Consider the following 19,001-nt stretch of genomic DNA (forward strand, 5'->3'; position numbering starts at 1 on the left):
AGTAGATACTACCAAGTAGTCTTCTAAGATAATTGTACAAATTTGGATTCCCACCATCAGCGTATGAGAGTTCCAGTTACTGGATATATGTATTGCGGATATCTTCTCCCACTCTTGACTTACCTTTTCACCCTAAATAGTATATTTTGCTGAATAGAAGTGCCTGGTTTTAATATAATCCAGTTTTTCAAAGCAAACTTGAAGCTGGCTGACGTATGTGTCAACACAAGAGAATGAAATAGGGTCCTTTAAGGGAGCTAAATACCTGAAACGCTATGTGTTGACAATGATAAGCATTCTACTGGCTCATATTTTCTTTACTCTCCTATACAATCTCCCTTATTAATATAAAATATCTTTCTTTGTCTCATACAATGCCTTTTGTCGGGATTCTGTTTTATCTGACATTAAGATAGCTTTGCCAGTTTCTTTTTGTTAGCATTTACCTGGCAAATGTTTTCCCATCCTTTTATTTTAGCCTCCTGGTAGAGTTTTATTTTAGTATCTCTTTTATCAACAGCATGCAATTAGGTTTTTAACTCCAGGCTGAAAATTGTCATTAACCCCAATTCACATTAACTGTGATTCCTGATATATTTGGCTTGTTCCTGCCATCTCATTTTCCATTTTCTAATTTGCGTGCTTTCCCTTTGTTTCTCTGATGCGATCTCAATAACAGGAAGTAGCAGGTTTAGGGCTTGCTGGCTGAGACCTGCTGAGTTAAGAGAAACAGGCTCTGCCCTTGGGCCTATTTCTGTCTCTAGAGCAGCATAGGAACACAGTGAATGGAAGGCACCTTCCCCCTTACCTACAGGCTCAACAGCAGTACAGCCTTCAAGAGAAATGCTCACTTGTCAGTGCAGTTAGAACTTGGAGAGTTTGAACATGAGCGACTGTGTTAGCCACCTCTTTGTGCACCACCTTAGTCCCCACCAGCCTCACCCACGTCCGTCCCCAGCACCCTGGTGATCAGCTCTGCATGGACATCCGCTGGCCTCGTCCAGGTGCAGCCTTGAATGGCCTGGGCTCAGATCTGCACTGTGTGCCTCTCGCCTCTTAGCTTGGCGTTCCCGGGTTGATGCTGAGGCCTGGGATGCCACGTGACCTCTAGGGGGCCCCAGCGTGTACAGCCTGGTGATGCAGGGGAGTTAAAGCCCCACAGGCTGAAGTATTGACCATCTGGAGAAGGGTGCTGATGGACAGATTCTTTCACCTCTTCTCCCTCCGAGGCTGACTCTCCTGAGGCCAGCTCACGTGGCTTCTTGGAAAACAGTCCCCGGAGATCAAACAGTCAGTTGCAGATGAGGATGGATGACTCCTTTTACTCTTGGTTCTCCTTTCCTTACTGCCTTACTCCCCCATCCCTTACTTTTGCCCCCCTAGAATTGCACACCCTAATAGATAAGCTTGTGTCAGAGACTCTTTTTTCCTGGGGGATTCCAGGCTAACCGAGTGACTATATGGTTTTGGAGTATATTATGGATTTTTGAGTGACAGATCTAAATTTTCTAATTACATTTTACATAGGTAGCATAGGCTAATGTAATGATTCGCTCATGTTCCTTACTGATACTTCAAGAAATAAGGGGAGGCAAATCAACTGTTACTAGGTGGACAAAGGAACCAGCCTGAGCTTTAACCTTCGCTACCAATAATCCACTAAGTGCATGATCCAAAAAGGTGGCACTTGATCCTTTTTATTTATGTATTTATTTTTTAAAGACCTTTCTCCTCACTACTGGTGATTACACTAGTGGTGATTACATCCCTGAGCTCTTCTCATGTTACTAGCAATCATTTCGTTGCTATAAAGCAACACTAGAGTGTTCAGCCAAATCAAATACCACCTGCAGGGAGTGTTCAGTCAATATGAGATTGTGCTGAGTTCACAGAGGTGGGTGGCAGGTGCTGACTACTTTGGTCCAGGCCATGCACAACGGGAATGGGTAAAGTCAGGGTGCTTTTCCCGATTCTGATGCGGCGTCCTTGGCTAGGTAACTAGACCTCTCTGTCATTTTCCTCATTCGTCATTGCTCTTTGCAGCCCAGTGTGTTGCCGCTGTTGCTGTCCTCTGGCTTGGTTTGCACACGCAGTGGGAAATATTGCTGTCCGACCAGCAGTCTTTTGACCTCAGGTAAAGAACTCGAGTCTGGAAAGAGAATAACAGCACGAGGAGTTCCAGTTGAGAGGTCTGTAGTCCTGGACCTCAGGGACAGTCACTGCGGGCCTCATTCATCAATTGCTTCTTGAGCACTCGGACGTCAGGCACTGTGTTGGGTGTGGGTTCTCCCTGGTCCTGGGGCTGATCTCAGTGCCTAGAATATCTGTGGAAGGACATGTCAGAGCATCTGTTCTTCTCCCTCTGTGTCAGCTAGCACAGATACCTCTTTCTAATTCCCCTCATGCCTACTACAAAGTTATCGTGTTCTGCTTCATTTTACTCTGCCTTCATCTTCCCTGGTATATTCAGGGATGGGAAAACCAAAGCTTGGACAAAAGATGTTCTGTTTAACCAGTGTATCACAGAATATGTTGTTGTTAGGCTAAACTCAAGATATTTTCTTTTTTCTACTCCATAGAAATACGCAGTAAATTAGTAGTGTCTGTGACGTGTTAGCGAAACGAAAAATATAAAAAAGTGTTTATATGCTTGATTTTCTTTCCATCCTCTGTTACTGTGGGGAAATGCCTCTTGTACTCTTTAGAAGGGACAGGAATGACCAAGTTCTTATAGACTTTGATTTATCTGAAAAGGACTCAGATGTGATGTGTAGCTGGGCACATACAGTGGTCTTTATTCCAGCCAAAGGGACACAATAGCCAATTAATTGTTCTAACTAGAAAGCGTGCCCTGAATATTTGCACCTCTCTCCCCTGGAGAGGAGCCTGATGAACAAGAGAAGAGGAAAACAGCAAGGATTTAACAGTGGAAATCTCCTTCCCTTTCCGAGACAGGGTGAAGCAAGGGACTTGGGGCCCAGATACTCCATAAACTGTGTTGTTTTTCTAGCGGCTTTTGAGATTAGTTCTTAGTTCAGTTTGAAGCAACAGCTTAAAGGGGAGTTTGTATATGCTTTTGCTTTCCTCTAGTGTCTGAGATAAAGAGCTTTTTGAGAGAATTCCCACTTTGTTCCTGAACTAAGCAAGCTGGGAGGATTTTTCAAAACCTTGATCAGATGGGCTGGGGGAGCTCAAGACACCCTAGAGGCCAGGTGTAGTGGTGGCTGCAGTGTCACTGCAGAGCCCTGACCAAACCAAAACGTGGGGAACCCGAAAGGCCTGAGATGGTGCCCGTTGTAGACCTAGCACTCTTGCTGTGTAGACTGTAGCCTCACACACGTAGCAAAACCTGTTATAGCAGTTTTGTGCTTATAGCTACATTCCTCAGGGCTCTTTGCCTCTTTTAAAGTGTCTTTATTTTTAAACTAAAGACATTTAGGAATATTTAATACCAAACACTGTTTTCAGTTATACTTTGCTACCACATGCCCTTCATTCTTAACAGAGACCAGTTGAGTCGTTCATTCCCTCAGCTCCAATAGTTATATTATTTAAGCTGATACTCCATCAGTTTCTGTAGGTTTCCATGATAGCAGAATCGGATTTATCTAGGTCAATCTGAACTTGAAATTATAACCTTTCAGATGAAAGTAGCACTTCAGAGGTGTTGAGCCAATGAACACACCCATAGGAAAGGGAACCCAGACATCGGTTTGTCCCCATGCTGGGAAGCCTGCAGGAGTGGGAGTCCAAGCCTGGGGTACAGTTCATCCACCTGCATCTCCTTTTTTCTTTTTTTTTTTTTAAATGTTTTTGCCCTGCCACCTTTTCTTTTTCCTATCTTCTATTCCTTTTTATCTTTTGGATCTCAAAGGAAGATGATCAATGGATTTCTCTTTAGCACTGAAAGGATTTCTGAACAGCATTAGAGATGACTTTTTCCCTTCTCAATAGGACAAGTGCAGCTGCTGCGTTTCATTTTGTTTTATGCCCTTTTCATCTGTGTGTCAGGTGGGTTGCCATAACGCCTTAATAGAGTCTTGCTAATTTTCTACTCTTTGCCCTTAGTCATGTAGCCTGTGGTGTTAGTCATGTAGCCTGTGGTGTTAAATTCTTTCCCTAGGACTGCATCTCTATTCTTCTGGAGTTTCAGAGGAGAAAGAGAACCCGTCATTAGCACTGTATGCTTTTCACAATCAGATACCAGTAATCCTGCATCCAGAGGTAATAAACAAGTAGGTAAAGGACTTTGGGGTTTACTGTTCCAGTTGCCAAAATCTCAGAACAAAAAGATTCTAGGATATGCAAAGAAAAGATGCACAATGATCCTAGATTTTCTATGTAATTCTTTCAGCGTAATCAGTACAGTCAAATTCAGGAATGAGTTTTGATTTTTGTCAACAAATTTCATATGTGAAGTGGTTCGTATGCGTGGAGAAGTGCCTAGTATATGGGAGAATTGGCCTTCCCATACCCCAATTCTTTACTTAGTTGACTTCCACTGCTTTTGTTGATAGCAATTTAGTCACGAGTTCTAACAATTTTATGGGTCAGTTTTCTTTGTGTTTTGTGGGTAGCAGTTAGAAGAATGGGTTTTGGCCAAACCAACTGAAGTTCAAGTCCTGGCTCAACTGTTTACTGCTTCTGTGATTTTTGAGCTGTTTGAGCTGCACTTTTCTCATTTGCGTAGAATGGAGAGGATAATGGTGCTGACTACATGTGGTTGTATTGAGGATGAATATGCTAATGGAACATCATTACCACTTCCTACTAGCTACCAAATCTTACTATTGTTCTTCATCTAGTTTCTTGAGCACATCCTGGAAACTATGACTGCAGATAAAATGAATGTTTATAAGCTTTGAAAGTATGTTTTATACAATGGAATATTATTCAGTCTTCAAAAAGAAGGAAATTCTGTCATAATCAACAACATGGATGAGCCTGAAGGACATTATGGTAAATGAAACAAGCCAGTCTTAGAAGGACAAATGCTGCATGATTCCACTTATATGAGATGTCTAAAAATAGTCCAACACATAGAAGCAGAGAATACAATGGTGCTTGCCAGGGGCCAGGGGGAGGGGAAAATGGGGAGTTGTTGTTTAGCAGGTATCAAGTTTCAGTTATGCAAGAGGAATAAGGTCTAGATGTCTGCTGTACCGCATAGAGCCTAGAGTTAGCAGTACTGTATCATACACTTCAAAATTTGTTGAGTGTAGATCTCATGTAAATGGTTCTTTACCATAATTTAAGAGAAAATTATGATACATACACATTGCATTTTCCAGTTGCATCTGGTTTCAAAGGGAAATTTTGAACCACGAGTAATCCAAAGATAGTTACTTACCTAATTCACAGTTTTTTCCTTCAAATCCAACTTGACACCAACATTCATAGGAATTAATGTCATCCTTGCACAGGCCACCATTTAAACATGGATTGGACTCACACTGATCTCCATCTTCGAGATAGATTAAGAAGTTGAATTAGCAGATCCATTGCTTAGAATGCTTAGTCTTCCCTGCACAGACTCATGGAGAGGGGAGCCTGATTTTAGGGTCAGAGCAAGACTGCTGACCTGGAAACCAGCTGCTTATGGGATGTCCCTGTCTTCCTAAGTTTCTAAAAACAAGTAAAGGTTCTTAGGCTAACACTGTCCTAGGAAATGGCCCCGAGGAAGGCATGTACATTGTTTATGTAACTGAAGGGAGGAGGAAGAGGGAAAAGAACGTCTGAATATAGAGATGTACTCTATCAGCAGAGTGTGAGAAGAATTTTCAATCCTTCCTTATCGAACGATGATATAGTTAATTCTCAATGAAATCACATTGCTTCAACAATCATCTATGTGTTGTACAAGGCTTGCTCTGTCACAGGTCTTGTAGAGCAAGCTGAGCTAGGTAACAGCAACTCCACTCATGAGCTTGGTAACAGATAGCAACTCCACTCAGGGACCTGGCAGCCTAGGCATGGCGCACATGCATCCACTTCCTCATCTTATCACTTCACTTTTTTTTTTTTTTTTGCGGTATGCGGGCCTCTCACTGTTGTGGCCTCTCCCGTTGCGGAGCACAGGCTCTGGACGCGCAGGCCCAGCGGCTATGGCTCACGGGCCCAGCCGCTCCGCGGCATGTGGGATCCTCCCGGACCGGGGCACGAACCCACGTCCCCTGCATCGGCAGGCGGACTCCCAACCACTGCGCCACCAGGGAAGCCCCTATCACTTCACTTTTAAGCAGAGTATGCAGTGATCATTCCAAACAGTACAAAAGATGCTTTACTCCTGAAAGATATTCTACTGTCTGTGATTAGGTCCCAGATGGTTTGGTAAAGTGAGAAACAACTTTCAATACAAAGAATTAAAAAAGAAAAAGTTCTGAAAATGTGCTTTATTTATATATAGATTGGCTATGTTTCCTTCCCACCTTTCCTGAAGTTTCTACATTTGCAGAGTTCTGGAGAGCCTTTGAGAATACTGGTCATCAGAAAACAGCAGGAAGGAATAGGTAAGAGGGGAAGGGTCAGGATGTGGAGGGAGCCTTTAAGTCTGGTTTCTGAGAGCTCTGCCTCCATCCGTACTTCTAAGGAAGCTTCAGGAGAAAGGGATGCATAGAGCCAGAAGGGAGGCTGGTGTGCACTGTGAGCTGAGAGAGAGCCCTGAAGAAAACTGGGAGCAAGATCAGCAAGGCTTAATGTATGAGTAACAAAAGAGTAAGTGATAAAGATGGTGTAAGAATAAAACAGTGAACGAAAGGGGGCAATTTAAGAGAAATTTCTAATGGTCGTTCATATTTTAGAGCCAAGCTCCGTGACATCTAGTGTGTGGCCCCCTGCCTGCTCTAGGGACAGCAGGAGAGTGTCTGTCGTGCTCGCTGTCAGGAGCATGTGTCTAGGTCCCACTGGCTGGGGGTTAGCACCCCTTTCTTAGGAATAGTCCCTCTCTGGAAAACTGCTTGTTGTAAAAATTAGACCTTGCCTCCTCTGCCCCTTGATCCAGTGTGCTTTTGCACAGATACTTCAGTTTGTTCCAATTCTATAAAAACAAAATACGTTATCTCTGGTTTATTATTATTGATGTTCAGAACTGGTCCAAAAAAACGAGCCACATTTGCACTTTATATTACAGACCAACGGAGCTGAATTATTTAGGATGTTTCACTGAAAGGCTCTGGGCTTGCAGCCAGCTACACAGCAACTCATTTGCTGAGACATATCTTTAAAATGAGTGTCATTTCATCCCGCATTTAGTCCTCCTTTGGGTGCTTGTCTGTGTGTACTTCGGGCTGAAGCAAAGCCACAGAATGTAGGGGTCAAAGACAACAAGGGACAAGACCTTGCCAAGTGAGAGCTTCCTGTTTAAGCCTACCAGGTGGTGGTTTAATGAATAACTGCATTTAGATTTGAAGGCCGGGAGGGGTAATAGAGAAAGTGGGGATTGGGCAGTGGAGAATTTGGCTGCTCTTCTGGGCTCCATGACTCCCTAGCTGGGTGACCTTTGACAAGTCATTTAACCTCCCTAAATCTCAGTTTCTTCTTCTGTAAAATGAGGTTCATAGTGCTTTGCTCACAGGGTTGGTGTGAGGATTAAAGGTGACAGGCACTCTGTAAAGGGCTGGGCAGATGCTGGTTAATGTGGTTGGGTGATGTTTCCTCTTCACCAGGCTCCTTACTTGGTGAGATGATGGAAGAGAGTAGGGCAGGAGTGAGGGGCCTGCGACCCTACCATGTGAGAAAGCCCATACAGGGAGAAACAGCATAGACTATTTTGGGGGGGTTGGGAATCTCGACTGCAAAGTGAAAAGAAGCCGTGGAGTTGGGTTTTCTTTTTCTCTTTTCTTGTTTTTTTATTTTTAGCAGACAAAGCAGTAGTGACAGTGTAAAAAATTAATAAACGGAAACCTCAGTTAAGTAGAGTCAAGAGGGACTTCCCTGGTGGCGCAGTGGTTAAGAATCCGCCTGCCAGTGCAAGGGACACGGGTTCGAGCCCTGGTCCGGGAAGATCCCACATGCCGTGGAGCAACTAAGCCCGTGCGCCACAACTACTGAGCCTGCGCTCTAGAGCCCGCGAGCCACAACTACTGAGCCCATGTGCCACAACTACCGAAGCCCTCGCGCCTAGATCCCGTGCTCCTCAACAAGAGAAGCCACCGCAGTGAGAAGCCCGCGCACCACAAGGAAGAGTAGCCCCCGCTCGCCGCAACTGGAGAAAGCCCGCCTGCAGCAACGAAGACCCAACGCAGCGAAAAATAAATAAATAAATTTATTAAAAAAAAAAGTCAAGAGACTGGAGGGCAGAGCTCTCATGCCCTATGACAATAGCAGAGCCCAACGGGAAGAAGACAGACTCCTTTCTTGGCAAGGACTAAGCCAATGAAAAGCCAGGGACTCTGTTTACTGTAGCCCTCCTTACTTCCTTTTCCCCTCTCTGAAGGAGTTGTCTGTCCCCTACCATGCAGGGACTTGCACGTGGCTCATGGTGGTTGTAGACCCTGAATTGCAATTCTCTGCTGATCCTGAATAAACCCATCTTTGCTGGAGTCTGTTTGTTTCAGGTCAACAACAGAATCATGCCCTTGATGTTTTCCAGGTATCTTTACCTGAGTTACAGTAAACAACACAGCCTGTGACCTAGAAGTTAGGGAGCCAACTTCAAAATATGGTGTTTAAGAGGTACTGATGAACCTCTACTCACAGGTGGGGGGCCAACTGGGTGGGGGGGTGGGCAATGAAGGGACCATGAGAGTTTAAATGCAGCCAGGAATGTTTGGGGAGGAAAGGTAGAAATTGATTTGCTTTAAAATACAAGATTCAAAATTTTAAATAGATTAGAAATAGAGAATAAAAAGACTTATTTGGACTAACTGTAGGGCAATACCTTAGTAGAGAGTTGGCGTGGTAGCATTCATTACTAAGAACGAGGAAAGGCAGATAAAGCAAATGTAACAGAATGGACCTCTTCTTCCCTCATGATTTAAAAACAAAGTGGAGAAATTATGAGTTACAAGAGTATGAATAAGTCCATTAGTGTCTACAGAATAGAATCTGGGAAAATAGAGCTGATGGAGTTCAGTGAATTGGCTGTCCAGGTTAGTTTCTGTCCATGCAGATGGTCTTAGGTAAATCAAGCTGGGAAAGTTACACTGCCTCAAAATCCTGCTGCTGGATTTTAAATTAGTTTTAAAACTTAGTTGTCATTAAAGTTTTGACTTTTCCTCCTTTTGGTCAATTCATTCAACAAATATTTACTCAGTGCTTCTGTACCAGATACTGTTCGAGGTACTAGGACTACATCAATAAACAAAACAGTTGAATACCCCTGCCAACATGAAGCTTACATTCTAGTGAGGTGGGAGACATAAATAGTATACATAAGACCATTATATGATACCTCAGTGGTGAAAAGTGCTATGAAAAATAATAGAGCAGGATACGGTGTCTAAAGTGATGGGGTTATGGGGGGGCAGGTTGAAGTATTAATAGATGATCAAGGCAGGCTTCATTGAGAGGGTGACATTTGGGTAAAGACCTGAAGGAGGTGAGTGAGTGAGCCTAGGGGAACCTGGCAGAGGAACCTTCCACAGTAAAGGAACAATCAGGTCTAAGACTTTGAAATGGAAGCATTCCTAGAGCATGCAAGGAGCCGCAGCAGCCCAGGATGTGTGAGGAGGAGAGGAGGTCAGAGGGGCAGCGGGGAGGGAGGGGCTGGGCAATCAGGAGGGCCTTGCAGGCCGCCAGAAGGAGGAGCACTTTTAAGCAGTAGACATGTAAGTCAGTCAGCATTCTCTGATTCTCTGCTGAGGATGGCAAACTCTCATTCAGTCCCAGATGCAATTCTCTTTGGTCTCTCCCTTCCAGATTCCTGGGGTGGAACGATGTTCCTTTTGAAGCCCTAGGAAGAAGTAAGCGTATCTGCCAGAGGATATCTCCCACGCTGGCATAAACCTGGAGTCTCTCACCATTCAATTTTGGGTAAAAAGAGTTGGACTTATTTTTCTGAGCCCTTTTGACACAGTTTAATATATTATCTGTTTACACAGAAGAAAAAAATACATAATTCTCAAATGTTTCGTATACTAGAGGATAAAATGAATTGCTTACCAACATATTGCTTCCAAAATTCAGTCTATAACGAAAAAGAAGACAAGTTAATGGTACTATTTAAAATGTTTTCGATTTGATTCCTTCTTTATTATAACATTTGTAAAACACGTGTATGTATAGATATTTTAAAATTCCAAAGAGAAGTATGGTCCCCCCACCTTTTCTTTTTAAAGGTTTTCTATTCTTTGCTCTGCATCTGAAGGATGTTATGTGGAAATACTCACAGTTTTCTCAGTGTTTTCAAAAACTTCTCGTGCTTCTTCAAAACTACACTTTTCTTCTATACATTCTCTCTCAAGGTTCCCTCGAACAAACTCTTCCAATTTACCTGAATTATACCTCTTTGGCCGATTCAGAATTTTGGTGGCATTTTCACGATCAAGAAAAACTGAAATTTAAAAGAAAAAGAAAACATCATGAAAATTAAATACATCTCTTAAGAAAGGCTTTCTTTTTAATCCAAGTAATCCCAAAGCCAATTTATCTTTGGGGCATGGAGCCAAAATCTATGATGTTCTCATGGCACTGTATACACATGGAGATTTAGGAATTAAAATTCAATTTTACTCTTAGTCAAGAGAACTCTGGTAATGAAAGGTCAGATTTTCAATCATATTTGAATTTACTCTGGATGAAAAGGAAAGTTCTGAGATAAGCAGTTAACTTCACACTTTGTCATCATTTGAAAATAACTAATTGCAGATCCTTGCAAGGTGATCCATCACGCTGGCCGGGCTGTGCTTACAGGACGCAGTTGCCCAAATGACTTTGGAGCACATTTCCCTTGGAAGAGCAGAAGCCTAAATGCAACCCTGCTGTCTCTCACTAGATATTAAAGAAAAACCACTGCATTCATGTTTTTTTAACCTTCAGACTCACAGCACCTTAAGTTGGCACGTGTTCTAGGAATACCAGTGACATAAGTCTTTCTCTGGGATTCAGGATGTGGTTTATTTTAGCTCTGACTGTCTAGCCTGTTAGGAATGCACTCCTGAACTCTGGGATTGAGGTCCCTAACCTAATTCTCCACCCCAGCCCCTCCCCGCCACTCTCCATACCTCAGTCTCTTCTTTCTGTTTCACTCTCTGTCTCTGTGCGTGTTTCTCTCTAGATAGACAGATACAGATGTAGTATCTGTATCTATAACTAATAACAGGAACTCAAGAAGCTGCCTGGAGTTATTCCTTTTTTCTAGAGAGTGTCTGATACCATCTCAACAGGACGAGGTGTTTATAACGTGAACTCTCCAGGGCATTTTGGGACTGTTTTCTCATTAGCGCCAAAAAAAAAAAAAAAAAAAAAGGAAAAGAAACAAACCGAAGTTCCTTATTTCCATTGCAGCTGTTCGCTTTATGGAGCCTTCTAGTCCCTTAACAGCCTCTCACTTTTCTCTTGCTCTTCAAGTCCCCTTGGGCTTTACTTTTTCCCTGAATTTAGCTTAGACTTTTTCTCTTCAACTCTTCCCTTGCCAACCTGCTCAGTTCCCTTCACCCCTTCTTCAGTGCTGCAATACCCCGCAATCCCAACCACTAGGTCAGTGCCGCCAGCTGCCTCTTCCTTCCCTTCCCAGGCAGCCAGGCGCCCTGGGAGAAAGCCACAAGCTGCAATTGGGTGCCACGGCATAGCGACACCTCCCAGCCTCCACCAGGCCCTCCTCTCTGCTTGCCAGTTCATGTGCTTGGCCCTGGGCGCTCCTACAGTAGCATCTGTGTCTGTATCCATTTACAGTGTGGTCTAGTGGAAAAATAGGGGTTTGGAGTCAGAGCAGACACACCTGGATTTGAATCACATGTCTACCAGCTATTGGCAGTGAGATCTCAGGCAGGTCACATAAACTCTGCAGCTTAACTTTGTCAAGTGTAAATGGGTATAACAGTAGTATCATCAGACTGTCTACCTCCCAGCGTTGCTGACAGGATCAGTGAGATAATGTGTACAGGCTGGTGTATGTTGGTTTTCTCTCTTCCTTTCTACTCCTCTGTCTGGTCTGCCTCCCTAATTTTCTCAATTCCCTTTTTATTTAATGCACTTTTCTGTGGCTCTTTCTCTTCTTTACCGCCATCCATGTAATGAAACAACTACTGTCAGGATCAGCAATGACCTCCTAAAGGGTAATTTTGAGCTTCTGTGTTTCCTGCCTGCTCTGAAACATTTCTAATTGTTGATCTTTCCGTCTTCAGGGTGCTCTTTTCATGAAATCACTCTCTCCTGGTTCTCCTCTTCGCTCTGATTCTTGTTATTCATCCACCACTTGCATCCATTCATTCCCCTTCTTCTGCTTGCCCCTTATATGTTCAGAGTTCTCCCAGGCTCCAGCCTCCAGCTTCAGCCTTGTCCCTCTTCACTCCATACATCCTTGCTAGGGCCAGGGCTGGGGTGAGGTAAACAAGGCCCCTAGGGCACAGAATCTACGGAGTCACTCTCTCTCAGTGTGTGCAAGTATGTTTATGCCCTGCTTGCCTCACCCTAGTCCAGCCCCGACTCAACACAATTTTCTGAGCACTCACTACTGCCAGGCACTGTACTAGGTGCCACAAGATCCATGCTCACTCCCTGGATCCTCGCACACGTGGTTGTAACTACTGTCTATAGGACAGTGAGTTCCGAATATCCATCTCCAGTCAGATATATCTTCGGAATTCCAGATTGTCTTTCTTTGTAACTGTCCATTGTCATGTGGCTGATAAGAGCTGATGTTTATTTAATGCTTCTGATGTGCTGGACAATGTGCTTGGTGCTTTGCATCCATTATTTCATTCCCTTCTCACGGCAGTCCCATGAGAGAGGTGCTGTCGTCTCATTTTCGTAAATCAAAAACTCGGAGGTTCAGAGAGGTTAAGTGATTTGCCCCAAGTGATATATTAAAGTGTCAGAGCCAGAATTTAGACATTGGCAGTCAGACCACACAGTCCATGCTCTTAGGCACTGTGCTGTATCCCAAATGCTCAAGACATGGTCTTTCCACTTCCTCTAAACCCGTTCCCCTTCCATACCCAGGTGGTTAAGTCATATCATTTCTACTTCCTCAGTGTCACTTGCATTCCATTCCCTCTTCTCTGTCTGTACAGCTAATGTCCAGGTTCAGGCCCTCATGCCTTCCCTGGATGATTACAGTAGCCTCAAGACTGGTCTCCCCTTGTCTGGCCGCCCCTTCCTCACACAGGTCATGAGAATGTTGCCAGGCTGAGCAGCTTGAGTCAGCCATCAGTGGTATTCATGTTTACACTTCTGATGACTCCACATTGCATTCCGTTGTCCAAACTCCTTCATTTAGGGCCTTCCTTATCTGATGACCTGACCCTGCCTCACCTGTCATATTCAATATTGAAAACATACTTAGTTCCTGAAAGACCTCACATTCTTTGTGGATCTGGATCTCTGCACGTGAGTGATCCTCTCTTCACAGGATGACCTAGATCAGTCATTTAAGGAGAGAGTACCTACTTATTCTTTAAGACCCAGCTCAAAATATGGTCTCTCTGTCAGTGTCTCCCCAGTTAATGTGTTCCTTTCTCTGTGCCCTTTTAGCAGCTGGTATACATCTCCTCATGTTATATTGAAATCTCTCAGCTGACCTCATGGTACTTTAGGTCAAAGAGGGAATCTGGTTTATCCCCAAGCCCCTAGTACCTTGCCACAGTACCTGGCACCGTAGTAGTCACCTAGTTTTGTAAAGTTTTGTAAAGTGTGTGGACTGAAGCTGTCTTTCATTTATTTCATTCATTCATTCTAAATGAAAGACAGGTTGGGTCCATATGCTTTACAAAACTGAATTGGTTTTATGGAACACATTTGATTTCAAAATTCTAAATTGATACAATAATATCTAAGGGCAGCAGCCATGAAAATGCAACATCTCAGAAAATCATTCATAGAAACTGCTTTTAGAAGCCAGCGGTGGTTCAACAGTAGAGGAGAGCACTGCATCAACACTGTCCGTCCTTAGGGAAGGCGCCTTGGTGCTCTGCTCAAGGACCTATTATCTCTGACTAAGGTGACTCTGGAATCACACTGCCTTTCTCCTCACCATTGTCTGAGGGTCATATATTTAACCTCCCTTCGGGCTTATCTCTTCTAGTCATTATTTCCCAAGCTGTGAAATCCTAGTCCTTCTTTTTTTCTCTGAATCTATCCTTTTTCCTACATCTGAGGTTTCAAGGGGGCAGCAGTCCTCTTAAAATTTACTCCATCATCTCAGCACTTATCTTGAAGGAAGGGTTTGGATCCTTTGTCCTCCTAGATTTCACACTGATGAGATGTGTGTAAAGACGTAGCATTCTGTCCTACTTTGTGAGTGTTCACGCTGAATTTCTTTATTGTTTGACTCTAGCCAGTTTGCTGGCGTGATTTAACCTCTGCATTCTCGCACCATTATTTCTGCATTTCAGTGTGACATCATGTCTGGAGTGGGAACCTGGGGCCAGTCTGCTTTCTGGGGATGCTTAGGGTTGGCACCCCTGATCCTCCACTGTCAGCTACTAGATTTGATCATAATAGGTTGACAAGTAAGTGTGATAAATGCTTCCTGTGAGAACATGCTGTTTGTCTAAATGGGGTAATTTCTTCCCTATGTGCCTGCCTTTGGGGAATGCATAAAGTCAGTAAAGTTGTGAAAAAAAACCAAGTGATGTAAATTGCTTTAACTAAGTTCCTACTCGACATCAATTCTTGTACTTGCTTTGCTGTCCTAAGAGCTCAAGTGAGTACTGAGTTTCCCCCTGTATTAACTCCGAGATGTTTAGAATCAGACAAAATAATTTCTTCCTCACCCATGGAAAACTTCAGTGATAAATAACAACTTACTAATGAAAGGTTTGTATTTTAACTAAAACTTTCAATTGAAGGTATATAATTTTATAGACTAAAAATTAGAGGCATGACTCATTAAATAGTTATAAAGTTTTGAATCACATCATGTCTTAAAATCAAACTTTGTGTGTAAATAAAACCATTGTTTTTGCTTTAATGTTTCCCATTTTGATTTCAAAATAATGAGTTAAAACCCCACAAAATGACAGTTAATTTTTTCTCCACATTCGGCTGTTGCCTTGTTAAAACATTTCCCCCTTTTATTTATTTTTTTAACCAAGGAGATGACTTTTCCAAGGAATTACATTGTCAAATTATAAGCCCAACAGTGTCCATTAAAAAAATGTACTATAAACATTGTAAATCTATTTAGTTTTAAAAATGAGGAAGAACCAGCACCAGAGAACTAGTACTCACCAACCCACATGCTAACTAGTAGAATCTTAAACATTGTGGTCAAATCCTGTAATCATTATTTAATGAAGAAGACAGCCCCAGACATTTCTATATCTAAAAGCCAAGCACATTGAATGTATCTTTATAAAGGAGACAAACCTGTACATTCAGCACTGAGTAGATATCCTAAAAGGCAGATGGTGACGAGGCCCGGTGATTCTGCCATGATCATGTTCAGGCACCGCATAACCTTTGCTAGTAGATTGTGCAAGTAGCAAGGTTGACAATTGTTCCAAAGTACAAGCTGAGCTGTATTTACTTCTGGGAAACAATGTCCATCTCCCTCAGTGGGTCTTTGGGCTGTTTCCGATGTCCTCTTGGGTTAAATGAAGAGAGGAGGCAGTGGCCATTGTTAAACTTCACCTCTGATTCCATGGGCTTCTGTCACTGTGGCTGATCTGAGGCTGAAACAGGAAGTGACCCATCATTAGAATAGGGGGAGGTATAATGTGGCTGCAGTTGCTGTGGCAGCAAAATTCATCGTAGGATCCATCTTATCCTTGTCAGGGAGCATTAATGTCTTATAGTTGAAAGGTAAAGAGATGGAAAGAATGAAGTCATTTTGTCACCCACCTTAAAACGTCACCACTGCTGATAATCTCGAGTCACCTGGTGGATCCTTTATGTTCCTCCTCGTAACAAGGAGCTTATAAACTTTGTTGTGCTGTGTACCCATATGGTGAAACATATGGGTCCTGTCTCAGAACACATGTATGTATATGCATATATACTTATGTATAGAAAATAAATGTTATAAATATTATTATATAGTAGTTCATATTGATATACCACTTCACATGTAATATAAAAAACTCATAATAGTATACCAACATTTACCTACCATTCTTTGTGCTGTTGTGATACATTTTATTTCTAAATTAAAAAATTTTTTTTTATTGGAGTATGATTGCTTTACAATGTTGTGTTAGTTTCTGCTGTACAATGAAGTGAATCAGCTATATGTATACCTATATCCCCTCCCTCTTGGACCTCCCCCTCCCATCCCACCCATCTAGGTTGTCACAGAGCACCGAGCTGAGCTTCCTGTGCTTTATAGCATGTTCCCACTAGCTATCTTTTTTTTTTTTTTTCGGTACGTGGGCCTCTCACTCCCACGGCTCTCCTGTTGCGGAGCACAGGCTCCGGACGCGCAGGCTCAGCGGCCATGGCTCACGGGCCCAGCCGCTCCGCGGCATGTGGGATCTTTCCGGACCGGGGCACGAACCCGTGTCCCCTGCATTGGCAGGCGGACTCTCAACCACTGCGCCACCAGGGAAGCCCCTAGCCATCTATTTTATGCATGGTAGTGTATATATGTCCATCCTGATCTCCCAGTAAACCCTATATTACCTTATTCTGCCTCAAGCAGTCAACAGTCTTTCAAAGAAATTTAAAAATGGGGAAAGATTTTATATTTAGTCACATTTTCTTCATTTCTTTGTGAGGACCCAAATTTCAGTCTGTTACAGTTTTTCATTATTGTGAAGAATTTTCTTTAATAATTTTGATAGCGTAGGTCATCTTTTGATGAATTTTCTCAACTTCCGTTTATTTGAAAATGTCTCCATTTTACCTTCATTTAAAAAAAGTAATTTGGCTGTATATACAATTCTAGGTTGACATTTTTTTTTCTTTCAGCACATTAAAGAAGTCATCCTGTTGCCTTTTGGCATGCATTGTTTCTGATGAGAAGGCAGTGAATATTATTATCATTTCTTTTCAGCAGTTGGACTACAATGAGCCAAGGTATTCTTGGGGTTCATTGAGATTCTTGGATCTGTGGCATTAAAATTAGGAAAATTCTTGGATCTTATTTTTCAAAATTTTGTTTTAAAATAATTACAGTTATGGGAAATTGCAAAAACAATACAGAGAAGTCCCATATACCTTTCACAATGTTTATATCTTACATAAATATAGTAATATAATATCAAAACCAGGTAGTGGACATTGGTCTATTGTATGTGTATAATTCTGAGTGATTTTATCACATGCATAGATTTATGTGACCACCACTATAATTAATATACAGAACAATTATAATTAACAATTATGTCACCACAAAGGTCTCCCTTGTGCTGCTATTTTATAATCACACCCCTCCCCCTCCTTCCAATTATTCCTAACCCCTGGCACTACTGATCAGTTTTTGGTCTCTATAGTGAGAATGTGGTATAAATGGAATCATAGAGTATGTGACCTTTTGAGATTGGCTCTCTTCATTCAGCACAATGCCTTTGAGATCCATCTAGATTGCCACATGTTTTAGTAGTTGCTTTTTATCGCTGAGGAATATGGATATGCCAGTTTGTTTAACTATTCACTTACTGAGGGACATTTTGATTGTTTCCAATTTTTTGCTATTGCAATAATGTGCTTTCAACATTCATGTACAGGTTTCTATGTGGATGTAACTTTTTAATTTCTCTGGGATAAATGCACAGGAATGCATTTTCTGGGTCATGTGAGAGTTGAATATTTGGTTTTTAAATAAACTGCCAAACTATATTCCAAGACGGCTGTACCACTTTACATTCTGACTGCGATGGATGAGTGGTCTAGTTTCTCTGCATCCTTGCAAGCGTTTGGTGTTATCACTGTTTTTTATTTTAGACATTTTGATAGATATGTATTTAGACCATTTATATTGAAGATAACTATTAATATGTTAGTGGTTTAGTCTGCCATTTTTTTAACATCTTTATTGGAGTATAATTGCTTTACAATGGTGTGTTAGTTTCTGCTTTATAAGAGTCTGCCATTTTATTATTTGTTTCTTTTTCCCTCCTCTTGTTCTCATTTCTCTGTTCTCTTTACATGCCTGTTGGTGGGTTACTTGAAAAAATTTTTAGAATTCCATCTTGATTTATTTATAGGGTTTTTAAAAAAGTGTATCTTATTGTATAATTATTGTAGCTTTTGCTCTGGGTTTTACAATATACACGTGACTTGTCACAGTCTACTGGTATCAGTATTTTAACACTTCAAGTGAAATATGAAGCCTTACTTTGATTTTGGTCCATTAACCTTCTCCACTTTTAAATATCATTGTTGTGATAACCAGATAGTGCTATTTTTTGTTTTAATTATCAAATATCATTTATAAAACTCATGAGGAGGATAGTCTAATGAATATATCCATATTCTTCTCTTTGCATTGCTAGATCTTCCTATCCAATTCTCTTATCATTTGCTTCTCATTGAAGAACGTCCCTTAGCCATTCTTTTAAGATAGGTCTGAAAATGCCTCTGTTTCCCATTCATGCATGAAGGATAGTTTTACTGGATATAGAGTTTGTATTGGACTGTTTTTTCCCCCCAGTACTTGAAAAATGTACCAGTTCCTTCTGGCCTCCATGTTTTCAGATGAGAAATCTGTCATTCAAATTGGTCCTCCTCTACAGGTATTGTGTCAGATTTCTCTGGCAGCTATCAAGTTTTTTTTCTTTGTCTTTAGTTTTCACAAGTTTAGTTATGATGTGCTTTGGCATGGATTCCTTTGGCATTATACTGTTTGGGGTTCACTCAGCTTCTTGAATCTGTAAATTTGTGTGTTTTGCCAAAATTGGGAAATTTTCAGCCATTATATCTTTGGCCCCACTTTCTTTTTCCTCTCCATCTGGGATTCTAAT

At 41.9% G+C, this 19,001-nt stretch overlaps 1 protein-coding gene across 2 annotated transcripts in view; it reads right to left on the bottom strand.

Moving 5' to 3' along the window:
- F9 (coagulation factor IX) overlaps positions 1-15,556 on the bottom strand; it is a 28,074-nt gene extending 12,518 nt beyond the window's left edge. The window contains exons 1-4 of one of the 2 annotated variants that reach the window (XM_060138035.1): positions 15,469-15,556; positions 10,329-10,492; positions 10,102-10,126; positions 5,351-5,464 (exon numbers count right to left, since the gene is read on the bottom strand). In XM_060138035.1, coding sequence (XP_059994018.1) covers positions 5,351-5,464; positions 10,102-10,126; positions 10,329-10,492; positions 15,469-15,556 — 391 coding nt within the window. The remainder of the gene's footprint in view (positions 1-5,350; positions 5,465-10,101; positions 10,127-10,328; positions 10,493-15,468) is intronic. The other variant, XM_060138036.1, reaches the window with a different exon arrangement.
- Between the last annotated feature and the right edge of the window lie 3,445 nt (positions 15,557-19,001).

This window comes from Lagenorhynchus albirostris, chromosome X, assembly GCF_949774975.1.
Source record: "Lagenorhynchus albirostris chromosome X, mLagAlb1.1, whole genome shotgun sequence".
Classification (NCBI taxonomy): domain Eukaryota; kingdom Metazoa; phylum Chordata; class Mammalia; order Artiodactyla; family Delphinidae; genus Lagenorhynchus; species Lagenorhynchus albirostris.